The sequence below is a fragment of the Pseudopodoces humilis genome, chromosome 1 (assembly GCF_049639895.1).
Source record: "Pseudopodoces humilis isolate 2021_Gansu_Grassland_sample_001 chromosome 1, ASM4963989v1, whole genome shotgun sequence".
NCBI lineage: Eukaryota > Metazoa > Chordata > Aves > Passeriformes > Paridae > Pseudopodoces > Pseudopodoces humilis.
In genome coordinates, this window is record NC_142200.1 from 126,716,980 (window position 1) to 126,737,238 (window position 20,259).

The 20,259-nt window shown below is 35.4% G+C and overlaps 1 protein-coding gene across 1 annotated transcript in view; it reads left to right on the forward strand.

The window, feature by feature from the left end:
• COL28A1 (collagen type XXVIII alpha 1 chain) overlaps positions 1-20,259 on the forward strand; it is a 60,644-nt gene that overhangs the window by 11,046 nt on the left and 29,339 nt on the right. The window contains exons 12-22 of the mRNA XM_014248780.2: positions 7,531-7,599; positions 9,077-9,145; positions 10,230-10,298; positions 11,233-11,301; positions 12,072-12,140; positions 12,666-12,734; positions 14,051-14,119; positions 15,072-15,143; positions 17,146-17,214; positions 17,789-17,860; positions 18,468-18,536. Coding sequence (XP_014104255.2) covers positions 7,531-7,599; positions 9,077-9,145; positions 10,230-10,298; positions 11,233-11,301; positions 12,072-12,140; positions 12,666-12,734; positions 14,051-14,119; positions 15,072-15,143; positions 17,146-17,214; positions 17,789-17,860; positions 18,468-18,536 — 765 coding nt within the window. The remainder of the gene's footprint in view (positions 1-7,530; positions 7,600-9,076; positions 9,146-10,229; positions 10,299-11,232; positions 11,302-12,071; positions 12,141-12,665; positions 12,735-14,050; positions 14,120-15,071; positions 15,144-17,145; positions 17,215-17,788; positions 17,861-18,467; positions 18,537-20,259) is intronic.

Below are 20,259 nucleotides of genomic sequence, written 5' to 3' on the forward strand. Positions count from 1 at the left end.
ATAAGGCTATCTTGCCCATTGGAGAGTTATTAACATCAGTATTCGGTACAGAAAGATCTTTCATTTATCAGTTTGATACAAAGACTTTCTACGACAGGATCATTGATAGTGTGGCTAACAATCTAAGTCATACAAGACAAATTCATACAAAGCTGCTTTGTAAAAGATGTACCATAAAAACACTTGTGTTTTGTTTCTTAGGCAACAATTTAATTAGAAAATTCACAGAAATAAATCTAGATATGGGGAATGTTTATTATAAAATTTTGGAATATTGCCATCCATCATGGTTTTCCTCTTCCTGACAAATGGTTTTTCATAGTCTCATTTCTTATTCTTCTCAACAAAATGCTTGATCGGGAAATCTGCTGCAGAGTACTTGAGAAATGGAAAAAGAAATAGGATGATGAGTTTGAAAGAAGCTATTCATACATGTGGTGGAAAAATCATGTCTCTTTAACTTCAGCACAGCAAATGACAGTAATTTTTTTATGTCATTTCACACTGATGAGCCCAAGACAGTAGAACCAGATACTTCTATTATATTTGTTGAATCTTGTATGCTCTCCTGTCAGTCTTTTCACATATTTTCATGGCTGTAAAATACATACATCTTTCTCTAGAATCCATCTACATGAATACGATATTTATGGTCTGTTGTTAGGCTTCAGCAGCAGATTTTCAGGAAGAATAAGAAACTTCCTTCTTTTATCAACTTTCAGCTCCCCAGCCTGCTGTTTGAAGTCTATAGTAAAGATATTTCCATGCTCAAACATCTATAATAATAAAAATGCTGCCAGAAAAGTTTAACTAATACACTTAGATAATTATACTTAAAGAGTATAGAAGAAACATATGTATATCTAAGGGTTATCTCTTGTCCATACCTAAGATAAATCTAACCTTTGGCATTTTGGAGCTTATTTGAGATGAGTGAAAAATTTTTTAATGATCAGTACTGATAGTCAGTGGTTGTTCTCAGATTAATAAACAGCCATTCAGCTAGTAAAGGTCAAGGCCTTTTAACAGTCTTCAATATCTTTTGTCCTCACAGAAGGATTATTAAATTGCTCTTTTAAAATTAGTTTTCATGACACATAATACAGTATCTCTGAAAAGTGGCAGTTATTTTGTAATAGCCTTGGATAAAATAAATAAGTCTATTCTTAGTGCAATTCCTTGGCCTTTCCATTCTAATACTTTCTGCTTTTTGAATTGAACTGGTGACTTCACCTTGGTGGCATTGGTACTGGTGTGACATAACACAGAACACAGCTGCTGAACTTTTATTCTTTGTTACTGGGCCATGTTGAGGTTTCAAAGAGTACATTCAGTTCCTCAAAATACAAACTCCAGATCAAGCTCAGCCTACAGATAGTTTGGGTCTCAGTTTTGGAGTGTACAGTCCATTTACATATCTGGTTGGATCAGTGCATCCCACACCTCTGTAATGCAGGTTATGGGTACAGATGCATCATCTCACTTTGCAGTGCCAGGTGGCAGATGCAGGTGGGGACAGCGTCATCTGGGTGCTGTCTGGGTGCCACTGGCTCTGGAAGCCACCAGCAGGAGAGGCTTGGTGACTTTGAATCTTCAACTAATTCAATTTGATTTGTCTAAAGCAAGGTAGCATGGAGTCCAGAAATATTATCCAAGAAATTGCTTAAAGGAACTTTTCATTCTTTACTTCTATTATTCATATGCATTTTCTTAATCTCAAGATGCTGGCAAATCTCTCAATGTGAAGTCTCACAGACTGCACAATACTTTTATTTTCTTCTAATGATACTGATTTATTGTGTTGCCAGTAGTGAGTTGAAGCTCTCTAAGTCCCACTGCCTATGGGACTGTGAGCAGCTTTCCGCTTACAAAAGTTCAGCCAAAATGTTTCCATGTAGACATGAAAGTTTAGGAGCTGAATCACATCCTTAACTTCTTAGTCTTTCTAATGCACTTCATAATCAGTCCTTATCTTTAATAACCTCTTTAATATACAAGAGAATTTCATCACTCTACTTCCACCCTCTTTTCAAGCCATGTGTGAATATATTGAATGACCTGTATCCTGCCCAAAAGGCAGGTCAGTGTGGCATTAACCAAACCATCTATCATAATGCAGATTTTTAAGATTTTTTTCACTTATTTGCAATTCTGCAAAGTTCTAACATCTCAAAAGAAGTTAAATAATCTTATTACCATATATATAAACCTTCTCCATAAAGAGGCCAAGGCATTTAAAATTAGACATTTGAGCTCCATTTTTATTTTAAAAACCATAAAAGGATGATGATGATGATGGTGATGATGATGATGATGATTATTATTATTATTACTGATTTACCTGACTAAATATATTTCCATTTAACCAAATACTAAACTGTTCACAGTTAACATGTTAACAGTAAACTTACAATCATTACATACAACACAGTATTTAATGACTTTAAGAGAAAAACTTTAGAGGGTTATAGGGCACTTCACTCAGAGTTAGGTGTTGGGAACTGTCAATTTTCACTGTGTATCTCCTGTCTTCTGAACCAGACAACTTAGTCCTGTTTCCAGAGTAAATCCTGAGCAAAGAACAAAGATTCTTCTGCTTGTTTCCTGGTTTACTGACTTTCTATTGTCCACTGACAAGTTTCATACAAAGATGTTAAATTTATCAAAGAAAAGTGTTTTTAAAGCCAAATTCTATGCTGTTTTGTCTGTTTCACTTACTTAAAATACCAAAAGAAATACTATTCCCACCTATACTTTTTATTTTCTTACACATTTGCTTCACATTAAGGCAACCTTCACCCTTGTTAGCCATCACATATTATCTATATTGTAACATATAATAAAAACTTGAATCAAAGTGTACCTCATTCAGCTATAAAACTTAAAGAATTTAAATTGTAGAACAAAAATGTATAACCCTGGGTCTAGGGTAGAGACACTCAACTCTTGTCATACTGCAGCTTATAGGATCAAGGAACTCAGATTTTGTATTCCTTGTACTCACTAAGAATTCAAGGGTGTCCCATGATATGATTTTGCTGAATGATTCAACAATTTCCAAAACAGAGAAGACACTACCTCACTTAGTAAAATACTAAAAGTACAAGAAACAGAAAGGTGGCAAAGAGAAAAGACATGCCACACTTGGTTCTGCTCTGTAAATGTAATATAGTCTGTAATAAGCAGTAATGACCATAAACATTATCCAGAGAGAATCTCGTCTATTGTCTGACTTCCCCAGTAACCTGGTTTCTGTCATTTTCGTACTTAGGTTCTACATATCTCTTTACTCAGCTGGTTATTACAATTAAAAAGCATCTGAACTGGTTTCTTCATGTCTTTTGCTGGACTTACCAACACACTGTGTTGTGTTCTCATTAGAAGACAGCTTTGCCCTTCAATAGCTACAACCTCGGAAAAAAACAACATTTTAACACAAAACAACTTAATTCATCTTGGTTTCCTTCCTGTTTCCAGGAACGCAACAGAATCACCATGATTTTTGTGTAAAACAGATATCTAGTAATGAATATAACATTTTTTCAAAGCTAAATTGGGGTCCTCTAGTATTCTTAGTGTTGGATAAAAAAATTATTTTTATAATTGTTTAAAGACATGCATATGTCTATTGATTTACTCAGACTAGTTGTCATTATTTTGTCTGTTTTAATTTATTTTCAGGTGCTTAACTAATATTTATTTTTGAAAGCCCAAACCAGCAACAGTGCATTCAATGCTATAGCACCAGTAAGGTTCCATAAGAGTATATTCAAGGTAATTTTTGAAAATGAGTTTTTTAGTGAGGACAATAATAGTGACTATTCACAAATTTCAGTGAATAATTTATAAACTGAATTATATGGTTACAGGATATAAAACTGGGGCATGAAATCTGGGTATGACCTGTGTTCCGCTCATAAAAACGTGATGAGCAGGAAGTACATATAGATATAGTTTCAGAATTGACATTAGTTTTATTTAAACTCTTGAACCAGCTGCTAGATATAAAGTGCATGTTTCTAGAAATCACAATATATTCATGGAAAGGCTGAGAATGACATTCTTAAACTCTACTGCTGTAATAAGGAGATTCTCTGGAAAATTTGATTTGTGTAGTAAGATTTTCAATTAAAGGCTAAAGCTTTATGAACAGACATATATTCAAACTTCTAAGGAAAAGGTTAAGTTTGAATGTGGATATTCAAAGCAGTTATTCCCATAAAATCATCCTGGGACAATTCTGTAAAAAATCCATCATTACATATTTTCCTGAATACATTTCCCAGAACAAACTGCTAAGGGATCTGCTTCTTCTCTGATGACTTATGAATTCTTTCCTCACTTATGTGGCAAGCTACTTTCCCAGGAGACTGAAAAAATCCAATTTTCCTATGAACAAGTTTAGTTCTTAGATATTTCAACTAACTTAGAAATACAAAATATCAATATCTGTTAAAATATCTAAATCTATTTGCATTGTTGTTGCCAATGTTTAGTTTAAAGATAAAATCATTAAATTTGAATTTATTTTTTTTTTAACAGTAGCTTAATCATGATCACATTGTAGACTGAAATACAGAGTGTTTCTGTTCCTTACAGTATATATGGGCTTTCTGAAAAGGAAAATTTTTATATTGGCACTAACTGGAACTCATCCTAGCATAATGAACAATAGTTTGGGGGGGAGGGAGGCAGATAGTGAGGTTTTTGGATTCCAGGCTTAAAATGGTACAATTTCAATTTGTAAAAACATTCAGCTCAGATCAAGTGTACTTTTCCTCCCTCTTGCTCCAGATGATATTACATGCCACCTGAAGGAAAATCCCAATAAGGAAAGAAAAAAGAAAGTGAACAAAGAGTTAAATGAAAAAAAATTATTACCAAAAAGCTTCTTGGAAAAGCAGACTTTTCTCTACATGTAGACATAATGTGATATTATTGCCAGAACTTCATGGTTTTTATAAATTCCACATTACCTGTAACACCAAGACTACAAAACATAAAACCCAGATTTCTTAATAGCCATTTGAAGTTTGAAACATTCAGTCTTTAAAACAGACTGAATCGTTTAAGTTTACAAGTTTTGCGTGTTGTCTGATACAAGGTTGAGTTTCTTTCTCTATTAGTATTCAGACATCCTCTTCTATCCATGAAAAAGTGTTTCACAGTACAACATTTTCATAATATCCTATATGACTTTCATTACAGGGGTTTCTTATACTCCCTACTCTAGCACCTACCAGTCCCATACCTACAGCAACAGCTCTTGCAAGGCACATGACACCAATTATTGGAAGGAAAACTGTGTAATGTTTTTATCATGGTTAAAAAACAGAGCTTTTGGAAAAATAATAACTTCAGCAGGACTCCCATCTGTGTTCATGGCATGGCCCTATCATGTGGGTGAACTTGCAAAGAAATTAATAATTTGTGATAGGAAGCATCCCTCAGAGTTACTGTTCTTGGGAAATTCTGTCAGGGACTGTCACCATAGACAGGAAACACAGTGTCCATTTGGGTGACAGGAAAAAAAAAGTAGCGCACTTTCTAAGCACAATAAAGGGTGTTGGCTTATTGTTTCTGCTGAAAGATGAGTCTGTATTTATCAAATTCCATTTTTCAGCATGCAACAAGTTCCTACACTATTTCAGAGGTTTAGTATTATCAGCTGATAAAATGAGTGGCATTTGCTGTGCTCAGGGCATAGTGTTGCTGTGTACAGCTGAAATGGTTTTTTACCTGATAGATTTTTTTTTTATGTATTTTGAACTTCACGTATTTTTGGATTCATTCTGTGGAGCATGCTCATACGTGCTGGCACAACAGAAATCCCAGTCTGCCTTCTCCATGAAAGGAACAAGGATTGTGAATTGGAGCAGACAATACTAAGCATACTGCCTTGCCTTACAACAGCCTGTGCCTGTTCCCTTCTCTCTCTGCCACCCCTTGCACTGGGTATATCCATCCCTGTCCATCCCAGACTGTCTCCAGGCCCTGAAGCTGCACGGGGCTGAACCTGCTAATGTGGCTTGTCAAGTGGAAAGGTACTGAAGCAAGAGTTGGTGCTGAGGTAAGGGAGCCTATGGGCTGAAAGGCAAAACTTCATGGGCACCAGGCTGCAAGAAGGGTAGAAGATGGGTTGTTTGAGTAATTGTTGTTGTTGTTTGATCAATTTCAAACAAACACATCAGGAAAAACCCAGGTATAAGGAAAACTGGTAAATTTTCAATTGGCTTTATATCAGTAAAAATGGCATTATGATAATCTGTATATGGATGAACTGAATTGTGCCTCTGGTCCAAAGGTTTCATGAAAATATTGTTAATTTCTGTCTTCCTTCTGCCTAGGAAGACAGTCAACCTTTTAGCTATGTTCTGTGTTTCTGCAATAGTTATCTATGTTGCTAATACCCTGTCGGGATCCTATGTGGAGATATTGTATTCCCTGACTGATAGCAGTTTTGTCTGATTTGTTTCTGCCTTCTAAGATATAACTTCTCCTGGTGCTGTATTAATTTATTAGATTATGAAGATGTGCCAGCAAATCTTGCATTTTGAATAAGTTTTAAACTTCATGGCTATTTCTAGATTATTATACTATTCTGTGGTGGAACGAATTTAAGTCTGGGCATCAATTTCCATGTTATTCTAGATTTAAAGCTGAATTAGTAGCATTGTAAGTGCATAGTTATCAGAAATTAAGCTTCAAGGATAGTCTGTTTATTTACCTCTGCTGTATCTTTCAATTTCTGCATCTTAGCTTCATTCTTTGGCTGATTAAAAACTGATTGATTTTGTGAGGAAATGTAATTTTTTATACTTCTATTGACCTCTCAAGTGCAAAATTCTTATTGAAAGGTTGCAGAACTCAGTATATAAAATTTCTACGTAAATAAAAGTTTCAATCCCCTAAAAATTAACACCTCCCCACAAAATAAACACATTTTTATAAAAAAAATAATTAGTAACTGTGTGGCTGTGTTGGCTTTATTGGAAACACTGTACAGAAGAGAGGATGAGAGTAAGGACCTGCAAAGATAGCAGTAGGAACAACAGTCATGCTATGTGTGCATTTGTTGTTATGGCAAGAACCTTGAGTGCAATGTTGGAAGCTTCTGGAAGCACTGCTTCATTTCCAAATACCCTTTCTATTTCCAACACATCTTTCTGTCAAGCAAAGTCTGTGGAAGCACCAAAATATTAGATGAAGTCAAGACCAAAAATAGGAAAAAAAAAATTTTTTTTTTATTTTTCATGACGCATATGAAAGAGTGCCTTTATAAAATTATTAGATCTTGTATGGCCAGGATATTGGCTTTGCTTCTAATCTAAACATATATAAATGTATATAAATAAACATATTTATTCAAGACAATTTGTTGTGTTTATTTGTTGTGTTTATTTGTTGTGTTTATTTTTACTTTAAAAATGTATTTCTCTAGCCCTAAATGAGGCTTTGGAAAGACACTCTGTCAGAATTTTATTAAACTTCTTTTCACATTAATAGTTTCTTTTTATTTTTTCTCTTTAGGGAGAACAAGGCCCCCCAGGTCCCTATGGTCCTGCAGGACCCCCTGGCATTGGAGAGCCAGGACCCAAGGTAACTCTCAGAATTATGTTTGTTAAAGTGATAGCTGTGGGCAGTCATTTTTTTAAATTAAATTTCTCATCTACAGTTTTATCAAAGTCAACTCTTAGCACCTAAATGTAAAACTGATTGACAGTTTTTTGTATTAACATAGGATGGAGATAAAAGACCTGCTTTTCCAGCAACTCTTGCATTTTTTTTATGATCCTATTGACAGAAGTCAGAAATAATGCCATTTAAATGGGGGTTACTTGTATGAGATAATTTTCAAGCACTAGCAACTGATTTCACTAATGAGTAAACCACATTTCATGGTATAGAAATACATCTCAGTCACTGTGATATATGGTAAAGTGAGAGATTTGCCTTGTCATTCACTAAGGAACAGACATTCTTAAAGATTGTAAGATTCTCTCATGAAACATTTAATTCCTCCATCTCATTTTATTGCAAAAGACTAGAAGGTGGAATCTAGTCTTGGAAAAGTCATGTATGCCTATGCTGGCCAGCCAGATCTCCTTTCATTAAACTACAAAAGCATCTGCATAGGAAACATGAATTCTTAGTTTGACTAAGAAAACATGAGTCTCCAAAACAAGAGTTTTGTCAAAGAACTGCATCTCAGAGTCAGACAAGAAAGGTAAATTGGGTAGAATTAGACCTCACTATAATTCTGGTGCCAAGTCTCTGGTGTAGCTTTATGCCATCTTTTCCCTGTGTTTTGGAGCCAAATGCCACTGTCTAATACACTTACACTTTTTTGCTTTTAGTGTTCTAATTTGTACATTCACTGAATTCCCACATATTTCCTGTGCAGTGGGGCAGACCCCAGAACACAGAGAGGGTTCATGAGCTCAGAAACCAGTATTTTGACATGTAAAAGGGACAACACTTGGTCCTTCCAGGAGGGAAGATAGTTTATGGGGAAGAAATGTCACCTCCTGTCTCTTTACCACTCTGTAGAAAGATAAAAATCCTCTGTGCCCTTACCCTTGAAGCACACAGTCTTCAGTAAACTGGACAAATCGTGAAGATTATGACATCTTGTAAGTGGAAGATGCAGAAACTCTACAGCTCCTGGAGTTCCCACGTAATCCCATATTCCACTGAAGCAGGCTTCAATTTGAGTATCCAGATAGACTAGGTGTGAGCATCCCTCACACCTGAGCATTCCTGCTTAGGTACTGCAGCCAAATTTAGTCTGAGTTAGCTCCCTCATCCCTGTCATCTCTTAGGCTTTGCAATTTTAAGCAGTTATCCCTATGTATTGACTGCTGGAATGCAATCTAGTGTTTCAAGTATTAATTGAAAGGTCTTTCAAATGCTTCTAAAACGTCATGTATAGGGTTTTTTTTCCTTTAGGAGAGGTTACTCATTAGATTTCAAGCCTTTGCGGTGACACCATTAAATAATCTATATGTAAATGTTTTGCTCTTCAAAAGTACCAAGCTGAATTAGGACTGAACTTTCTAATTTTCTTTTTCACAAGGGTGCTGAAGGTCGAGAAGGTAAAATTGGATTGCCAGGACCGCCTGGAATTGGTGAGCCAGGATTACCTGTAAGTCAGTGATATATGCGTTGGGAATTGAAATGCAACAAAATAAGTCTTAGTGAGTAAGGCTTAGTGATTGTCAGTAGCTTTTTTGGCTACTGATTCCATAACCACCTTGTACCCACTCTGGAGCAGCACAAGCTATTCCAGCCCAATACATCAGTAGTTGCATGTGGTTTGTCCAAGCAGGAGAATAAAACCACATACAAGTCAGTTTTGGGGGGAAAAAAACCCCAAAGTTGGCGATAATCTTTAAAAATTGTCTACAATTAAATTTTAAGAAGATGAAAATAAGAGATGAAACATTCCTCAACTCCTATATGTAATTTGGATCACATCAAGAACAAGGATCTATATTGCATAAATTGCATGCTTTTAGTTATATCTTTATTTTCTGAATTACAGAACTTTGGCAAGCTCCTGATTTAATGCTTATTGGTTACTTTTTCTTCCTGAAATGTAAATGTATGGTTCTCTTGTGTACAGAAAGCCAAAATATAGATAGGTGTTAAATTAATTCTAATAGTATTTTTAAAAATTACTTTGTGGTTGTGAAAGATTATTTTTCTCACAGAAATATGTAGAAACTTTTTGTTTAATCAAGGTCATCCTTAAAAAGTGCTTACTAGCTTTAAATAATGAAAGTTAGCTGAATTTTGCAGGACAGAAAGTGTTAGAAAAATACTTATTTGTGTACTTGCTTAAATCAAAATTAACATTCTCTAGTGTTGCATATTTAACCTGTCATTATATATTAAAAATATATTCAAATTGATTATTTTTATGATGAAAATAATGAAATTATATGAGATTACAGGGAATAAATTTCACTGTAATACTAATGCTCTGAGTCTTTAGACATTAATTATGTAACTCACATCAATTCAGCATTGGCTTATTCTATTCTAAATGACCCAACTAATGGTTGCTACAGCTCATTTTAATTGCCTGGGCTCAGTCAGATATTGTGGAAGCATTTTCACTTACCAGTGTCATAAATGTTGCAAAATCCTGTACTTGAAAATCAGACAAATTTGCTATAAGAAATTGAATTTCTGGTATCGTTTGAATATTTTTTTTTTTCTTTCAGGGACCACCTGGCCCTGCTGGGTCACCAGGCGAGAGAGGTCCACAAGGAGAGGGCATTCAAGGCCAAAAGGTAGTTTTATGGAAATTACTTTCTTTAACATTGTGGACCAAATTTGCAGTAGTGTCTAAGTTATTTAAGGCCACTGATAATTCCATTGGTATAAAATGCTGGATGATGGATCTTGGTTTTCTGAATCACTAGACTCTCTGAATATCCCACTGATTTCAGAAACTCTATCCAGGTAATTATAGAAAAAAAAATGTACAATCCCTCTATCAGTAGTAAGTTAATGATTCTCCTATGTGTTTAATAAAGATAACTTCTTTTGATAGCATTAGTGAGATAAATTGTCTTCCAAAAAACTACTAAGCTATTTATGTTCTGTATTGGAAGAAAATATTCAGCAACTGTTTTCATTTTGCCTTACCATTTTGGGAAACTGAAAGATGGGTTGTATGAGTCTCTGTGGACAATTATCTCATTTAGGCCACTTGCTAGGTTAATATATGTCAACTTTCCTTTTTTTAAAAATAAGTACAAACAACCAAAGATTAATGAATAAATTATAACTGGGTTTCCCATCAAAATATATCCCTCTGTTTTAGTGGCTTCAAGATTCTCTAGAGCCTTGAACTACTAAGCAAAAATTTTTTTTCCTTTTATGGAAAAGGCATCAGTCATGTCCTTGCAATCATTTCTGAACTGATCTTTCTGACAAGTGAACATATTGTTATGCTTTCAAAATGTATCTTCCTTACTCCTAGTATTTAATTTTCTCCTTTTGAAGTCCTATATTCAAAACCACAATGAATGTGATGGATGTTATGTATGAGTTCTAACCAATTTCTTTTCTTTTCTCTAATATTGGTAATTCCATTGGTTACTTTTCTAGTTTGTTTGTAAAAGAATATTTTTCCCTCATTATCATGATGACCAGTTTGTCTAAGATGGTGTTCTTCGTAAGTTCCTAAATATAAGTTTCAAAACTGTCGTCTATTTCTAGGGTGAAAAAGGCTCTGAAGGTGTACGCGGTCCTCCTGGACCAAAAGGTGAACAAGTCAAAGGTGACAAGGTGAGGCACAGAGTATATTTATAATTGTATCTATAATCAATTATATTTATAGTTAAATAAAGATTAATTTTTTGCACTATATCACAACTCTACCAAGGTATATTTTACCTGGATCTGAGGAGCTATGTTACATTGTTCCATGCAGCTCCATGGGCTGCATCCATCAGTACAAGTAGGTGAGCCTGTTAATGTTAACTTAGAGCACTAGGGACTTTATTATATGCAGCTGGGAGTATGATGGGAAGAAATTTACTTTTTTTTTCTCCTAAAATAATTTCAGAAATATTCTACTTAAAATACTTTAATTTTTAAATACCTATTAAAACTTAAAAATCCCTAAGTCATCTAATCTAATGGACCTGGAATGGGCAAAGAAACACTGATATTTTTAGTTTTTAATATACTCTGCAGCTGCTGTGTTTACACTTGTGAGGTTTTCTTCTGAGTGTTGCGCAAGAAACTGTCTACATTTCTGTACAAGAATCTCAGTATGTAAAGATGAGCTATGGATCCTTCTAAATAATAAAATTACAGGTGTGATCATCAATGTTATAAACAATATGGAGTTTTTAGGGCAGAAGGGGTATTGTTTTTATTAGATCAGTTGTCACAGGCAGACTTCCAGGTATTCCAAACACATTTACTTCACTAGAAGCAGCAGACTTCAAGATAATACAGCTTGAGGACTGCCACTCTGTGTTTAGTTCAAATATGTTAATCAGATAGCATGAACTGTTGCAATTCAGTTCTTGGGAATACTTGTTCTATAGGGTGAACAAGGCCAAGTAGGACCACAGGGCCCACCAGGACCACCAGGAATAGGCAATCCAGGAAGCCGGGTAAGTCTGCATTTTGGACATGTAATGAGCATTTGCATAGAGTTTTCATTTTATATTTTATCAGAGCTGCAATTTTGATGTAAAGGCATTAAAAATCTCATAGTAATTTTTCATTTTTAGAAGTATTAAACTAGTTTTTAAGCAAAGCTTGTAAATACAACTGATTTTGACTGATTTGGATGGTCTTAGAATCAAGCAAATGTAAATTTGGTGTAATCTGCATAATAATTTGCATATGAGGTAAATCAGATAGCGTTGGTTTGATGGTGATATATTATACATAAGAATTTTACAAGGCTAAGTACCTACCAATTCTGAATGTCAAGCCCTTTGAAACTTGAGCATACCCTTTAGCTATTGGATAAAGAAAAACTGAAACATTCCAAAAGATCTGGATTCTGTTAATTTTGGAAAGAAGATTTCTTATGAAGATGAGATAAAATTGTTGTTAACTGAAAGATGGATGTGTGATTTTCATATGTGGAAGAGTATAATGCACTAAAACTCATTTATTTTGCTTTACAGGGTATACAGGGTCCACAAGGAATCCCTGGGGCAAAAGGCTCTCAAGGTTCTGGTCGGCCAGGACCAAAGGTAATGGTTGATTTTTAAAAGCAACACTGTCATGAAAGAATAAGTGTCTTTGCCAGGCTTTTTAAAAGTGTACTTGATGAGATGAAAATATAACTTCATTTGAGATAACAATTCCTTTTGAATCTTAGAGGGGAAGCCATCCATGTTATAAAGATCTTCCCCAAATGGAACAAAATGGCTTCTGCCTGCTTAGGATCAGTACTTAAACTTTGTGAATATGAATTTCTGGTTCTAAAAGACCACATATTTTTAAGCAGAGGGTCTTTCAGACATCTTTGTGTCCAATGATTTTGGTGCCACTTATATGCTGTGTTCAAGTAAATCTTTTTACCAAACAGTTTAAATTTAGCTCAGTGGTGGTTTTGAGACTTCAGGCTAATCCCACCATACCTTCAGCCTGGCCTTCAGCCTTCCATGGTCATTGTGAGAAAGAACCAAAACCAAAGATAGAAAGACTAAGACAGGTAAGAGAGCTGAGGTTTGCTTAGCTGACCCTGCACTGCAGAAGGAGAAAAAGTAGGAAGAGAACACAAAAGTGAGGAAAACAATTGCTGCTATCAAAGCCCAGGCCTCTAGTGGTACAGTGTCAGGTGATCACTGTCAGACAAGGAAAGGGGAATTGCTGAAATATAATGAGAGCAAGTGGAATGAACTGTAAATCAGAAGTGTGCTTAGTAATCACCTTGATTTGTGAAAGGAAGATATTAGTCACTGTAGCAAAAGGAGGAAGAGAACCAGTCATTTTCTTCTGGGTATAGCTTTGGCATGTAAACAGCAGTTATAGCAGAAATATTTAATATTAATGTAGAGAAAAATAGACAACTGTGAAACATGTTATGTGATAGGCCAATTCACTTAAGATGATGAAGCAAAATTGCAAAATGGAGTTCCTCTTTTTCTAAAAAAGTATCTCTTTTACTGTTTTGGAACTACAGGAAGAAAGGCTAAAACTTTCTCTTAAGCAGGACTTGTGATTTTTCTTTCTTTGGACTTACTTTTTATTCAGTGACCAAAGAGTTTTTGATATAGTCCTGTACACTAAAAAAATAAAATGCATTAAAGCATAAGAAAGAAAGTTGGAGTGATTCACTTCAACTTTCTGCCCACTGCAGGGTTAAATAAAATAGATGCAGACCTACAGGTTACAGGGGGTTTTAAAGAACAGAATTTTCCAGTGAAAACTTGACCACTTAGGTTCATAGAATTGTAGAATATCATCATATCTGCCTCTGTGTTTGCAGCTAATTAAACAGTGCAAGTAGTGAATAAAGCTAAATTGTGTCTCTCTTTTAAACTAAAGACTTCTTTGTTGCTAGGGTGAACCAGGTGAACCTGGACAAAAAGGAGAAGCAGGACTTCCAGGAATTAACTCATCAGGACTTAAAGTGAGCCTGCTTTTATTTTTAACTGTTCTTTACATGGTCTTTTAATTCTTCCACTAATTACTGATAAACCAAATAGAAGATTTTTTGGTATAAATTAACTGTGGTCAAAATAGGAAGGAATTTCAGTGAGGGTCATAAAAGCGTTGCCACTACCATGACTGGAACAAAAGTTTTCCCCTAATGTTTTCTAAACTAGTTACATCTTTCCAAGGCCTGTTAGAAAGGTTGCCAACTCTGTTCCCCTTGTTTTTCTGATCCAAGAAAAAAAGCCACTCTTTGTGACAACGGTGGTCATACTGCCGGTGTGTTGGAAGAGACATTAAACACTTACAGCTTTGTCTTCAGATGCCATTTTGAAGACTGTAAACCATATATTTAATGACTTAAGTAGGGCTTCAAAAATCAGGTAAAGTGGCAAGACATCTTGTTTTTAATGACTTGATCTTGGATCATGAAAGAAATGCTTGGCAGGACTGCTTCCTGTGAATTCTTTCAAGTCTTTCTGGTAAATATGAAAAGTAATGACTTGGTTGGTTTATACAAATGATAAGGGGTTTGTGTCCAGTCAGTAACACCATTTGGATGTTTTTGGCTGACCATCCTTTAAGTCCCAGATGTTTGACGTAGCAAGTAAATTACATTAATACAATATTGTTCTTGTGCAGAGAATAACAAAGAGCATTCAGTCATAGTTTTATTCACTGAATAAACATAAATTTATTTTATACAAGTCCAAGATTTAAGAAGTAGGTGGGGAACTTGGAGAGAAATTTTAAATACTTATGGGTATTAAAAATTAGTGTCTCTATAGAATATTTAACTTACTGGAAATAAAAACCTTTATTGGAGGAAAAATATTGTTTAATTAATATTTTCACAAACTGTTGGATCCATTTTACAGAACAAACAATTTATTGAAATATGCAGATGTAACAATTTTTTCTTCTTTAAGGGAGATAGAGGTCTACCAGGACCCCCAGGAGAAAAGGGGGTGATAGGAGAGAAGGGGTTGACAGGGAAAAAGGTAAGGAAATATATTTCACCACATGTGAAAAGGTGTGCAAAAATGGTGATTAAGGAAGAACAGGTTATTTGCAGGTTTGCAGTGGTAAGGAGTTCATCCTTGAGGAAAGCACATGCCAATACTTTTTCCAGGGATATGGGACTGGATGAGGTGTGTCAAACAAACACTTCTAACAGTGGTTACCATCTGAATGAGCAACTGAGCTACAGGCAAGCAACCCTGCCTTTTGTGGGCAATTGACTACTGTTAAATTTCACAAACTTGGAGAGCAGGTAGCTCATGTCTTGAGCCTGTTCCTCATGGACTGTTTAAGTTTTAAGCCTGTTTTGCCCTTCTCCTAATCCATATCTCACAGCAAGAAGTAAGTAAGTACCCTGGTGATTTTAGCCAGCACTAAAACCCACCACACCTATTCAGATCTTTCCTGACACCAAGTGATTCTCCATCAGTGTGACTTAGGGCATCTCACAGGGTGGTGAGCTGTGGCTGAAACCTATCAGCCATGGTACAGGTACCTGCACAAACAGCTAGACCCAGGCCTGTTTGTTTTCAAGGGAAACTTTGAGGATCTAGGAGAAACTCCACCACATTTGGAAAAAGAAACATAAATTCAAAATGGTGGATGTTAATTTAGAGGGATGCAAAGCAGAGTGCCTAAAATAGTAAATTTAGAGCAAATTAAATTAAAGCTTTTAATTGTACTCTTTCCAAAATGAATGAGCTGCTGAGTAAGCAAAAGTCAGTGCTTTGTGTGATTTTTAACTGCTGCTGAGAATCCAGCTGCCTCCAGACCGCTGTAAAGCACTTATATGAAAGTAGCAGCTGGCTGACATGTAAAACTGATAAACTAAACATAATTTGGAGTAAGCAAATCAGCATTTTTGACTATGGGCTTTAAATCAGAAAATATTTGAATAGCTGTAATAAATATCTATTAAGAATTCAACTTCACATTTTTGTCACCTAAAAGTGCAAATGCCAGTTGGACAAACTCCAGCCTGAAGCAGTAAGCCTTCCACTGTGAGAAAATATGTAGCATTTCTGTTGCTACTTAATTATATTTTTAAAATTTGTATTATCCACTGCTCAAAAAGATTCCGAGGTATCAGAAGTGCATCAGAATTTAGAGTAAAAGTTGGGTTAGTGTTACAGATGGTCATGCTGGGTTTTTGTTTTTTTCTCTTGCATATTGTCTTTACTCTGATAATTAATTCTGTGCTGTCACCTTCCCTGTTGTAACCCACTGAAAGTAAAAATAGTAGTACTGGGCAGCTACCCTGGGTATTCAGGGCAGTGCAAAGAGCAGCTGGATGCCTACGGTGAGTAGCGTGGTGATATTACAGCAGTTATTTGCAGGTGTGACAATGTCTCACCAAAGAGGGATCCCAACTGATGCCTATCAACAACAGGCTCTGTAATATCACTTTCATCAACAGCTGAAATCAGAAATGGATTTTAACCTCATTTTAATCTACCTTTCACTCTCTAGATTACTTGCAGATATCTTGATATACTAATCTTGCTTGTATTCTGCATAAATATTTTGTAGGTAATGCTCCTTAATAGAATGTTTTGTGTGGGTTATTTGTGAGTTATTTAATGTAATGTTTCTGGCAAATATTTTCAGCCTGGAGTGCCCATTGGCTACAGAATTGTCTAAAATTGCTTCTCAGAATTGGTCCATCAAGACATTTTCTGATAACTTTGCAAGCATTTCTCTTCCTCTTATAAGTATAGGCATGGAATCCTTCCCACAAAAGATTGATGCAGTTGCAAATGACATTATTAGAAATGTCTGTGAAAATAAGGAATATGAATGTAGGAGATTGCAAGGGCTTTAAGAGACAGAATACTTTATTTTTTGTTGGAAAAAAAAAATTAACCAGTATTTACTGATATTTTTGGGTAAAATATCTATTCAAGCAATTCAAGCATTGTTTTTCATAAGTCTATCAGTAAAATTAATGACATGAAAAGTAATTAACCATTTAATCTCTGTTAGGGGGAAAAGGGAGATCAAGGTCCAAGAGGCCCAGAAGGACCCCCTGGCAAAGGAGATGTAGGTCAAAAGGTATGACTTGACATGCACGCTGGGGAAATACTGCAGACTTTTATAAGGGTTTGGATTCTGGCTTACTTTTTCATTCATTATACCGCAAGTATCAGCTCTATTTTAGCTGATTATTTAAAAGGATTTAAGAGAGAGAACAATGTATTCTGTAGCCTGAACAAGTGCAGCAAAATCAGACTCTAAACACAGAGCCTAAAGTTAATAGGGTAGTAGAGATTTCCTAAAATATCAGTACAGAATTTTCATTGAAGTTCAGAGATGACAGATTAGCTCACTATGTTGACAGAGATAGAGAGAAGCTAAGAGAAATTAGGAGAATAGTTAGATATCTTAATATTAAATTAAAAGCCTGGAAAGATGTATTAGTAGACAGACAACTTTTATCTCCCATTTTGTATAATTTAGGACATTTGGGGCACATTCTAGAAATTAGCAGGATTTCATTTGGAGTAGAATATCTAAACATCTCTCTAATTATGGGCTAATAAATATTGTTGTGGTTTTGGCTACTTGTGTAGCTGGGGCTGTAGATGAATCTTTGCTGTGATTGAAAAAAAAAGTTTGTTTTCTTCAGGGTGACCCTGGAGAAAAAGGATCCAAAGGAGTGATTGGTCTTACAGGACCAAAAGGCCCAGCTGGACCAAAAGTAAGCTTGCTCTTCCATGGTAACCCTTCTCTTTGTATTTTATTAAAATACCTATGGAGTTTATTGGAGTTTTCTCAAGCATCTGATGCTTAGAGACTTAGCAGAAAAAAGGGAAAGCAGAAGTATTTCCATCATTTCTCCTAAATGACACAGAAGTCTCAAGGAGAAAAAGAATAGTTAAAGATATAATTACATATGTTATAGTTATACATGGGCACTGATAAGCTAAACTAAAGTTGTCCAAGTGATTCTATCCAAGAGTATTTTGCAAATTTTTTCTTTGAATCATCAATATTGTGTTATAATATTTTTTAACTGTTGCTCTGAATGAATTAGAAGGAAATTGGAATAATGTAAGTGTTCTTGTTATTCCATTGGATTGTAAGCCAGACACAAAATATTAACTAAAGCTAAAAAAGTCAAATATACAGTTCAGCCAATAGTTATTTAAAACATGAAACTTAGACCAGCTTTCATAAGAACTCTGTTTTGATTTATGTATTTTTCACAGTATTGCTTGTTTTGCAGGTAGATCTCTATTGTAGGTACTTTTAGTTCAGAAAGTCAAACTATCTGTTTAAGTCTGCATTATACCATTTTGTAACAGGGTGATCCTGGAGAGAGAGGACTCCCTGGTGCAGCTGGATCATCTGTTTTGGGACCTCCTGGACCAAAGGTGACAATCTGATACATATTTCCTAGAGACCAGAGATTGGAAATTTCTAGTGTATACATTTCTGTCAAAATTAAAAGGATCTGATTCAAAGAACTTCAAATTCTTTGTTGTAGGAACAAAAATACTGAATTTCAGAAATAAGGACTAAAAAGTATTAAAAATTAACAGTGTTGGAGGCCAGGCCCTTTAATGGCATAATGAACTTGGTACATAGTTATTTCTTCCTGAAGCCATTTGTTAAAAAAATCCAAGAAACAACTTATTGGATTTCTGGTTTGGTTTTGTCCCTCCTGTGAAATTAATCAGTTTGAAGTTGTTTTTTTCCCAAAACTGCTGGCCTTTTTCGCTATGATTTTATTCTGTTCAGAACAGTTCAAACAACTTTCATAGCAGATGGGCCATTATCCAAAATCCAATGAAGCCTGTTGGAGTCTTTTGAAATTCTTTACTAAATTTTAGAGCAGGGCTTATGTGGGCAGTAGCTGATGAAAATAAACCCAAATATTTGGGGTAATTATAAAATGCAAGTTGATTTTTAGAAAATACATAAAACTTTGTCTCTTCAGCTGCATCATAACTTCTTTGTTTAAAAAACTATCTACTGTGTTTTGGACAATTGATCAATAAAGTAACAGGGTACACAGGTCTTTTTTCTTCATCAGCTGTGGAAAGTATAATGATAACTACAAATTTTGCTCCTAAAACATCCTGGCGTCTGCAGCTAAGAAGGCAGACATGATCCATTTCTAATGCAGAGAATGTTTCTGGAAGCTTGGAGTTATGTCTGGGAGTCTGAGGTCATTTTGGGACATCTCTAAGGATCTGAGATGGTGATGAGTGATTGCTAGAGGTCTTAACCCCCCGGGTAGCCATGGTTGTGTCCATTGAGAGTTTATTTATTTTAAGCTACACCCACGTTTGGGGACGGGAGTTTTGTTTCCCTTAACAATCATTATGCTGTTACTAATATGGGGACAGAAACATTAGAAAGCTGTTTTTTCTAATATTTCTTTGTCATGGTTACAGCTGATCAGTGGTTTTGATAGAGCATTCCCTAATTGCATTTAATTGCATTCCCTATTATATTTAATTGCATTCCCTAGAGCGTTTAAGTGTATTTCCCTGAAATACTTCATGTCCTTCTCACTGAGAAATTGCAAATGTTTCATTGCAAGTTTAGATTTTTTTGTAAGTTCATTCATGTAAAGTGAAACATCTCTTGCCAAAGTTTAAACACTAGAAGGAGCCAAATTTTGCTCCATGAAGGGTTAATATAAAGAAGATGAATTCTAAGCCTGATTGATTGTTTCTCAGGAATGCCACTGACAGAGCTGTTACCAAAGAGTTGTGTTGTGTAATATTTGTGGAAAACTCAAGTTTCTGCCTGAGACTTCAGATCATGGAACTTGCACTTTTGAAGTGCTGTGCCATTGCATCCATAGGCTTTCTAAACATACTCTGTCTCACTACTTGCCTTTGAAGTTCCTTGTTGTTCTCTATGTGCTCTGACAGAAACAAGGTTATGCAGCCTGCTTGTGGGGCAAAAGCAGGCGGGAGCCACAGGTGCGTCTGGCCTCTCAAAGTGAATGATGACATTCAGCCTTCATCTGAAAACTTAAGCCATCAAGTTATTTGTCAAGGTAGAACAAAGGTTTTTACACTGCTGGGGAGAAGCAGAAGTGTAAGAGAGGTCAGAATCAAGGTAGTAAAATCTTCCTCTAGA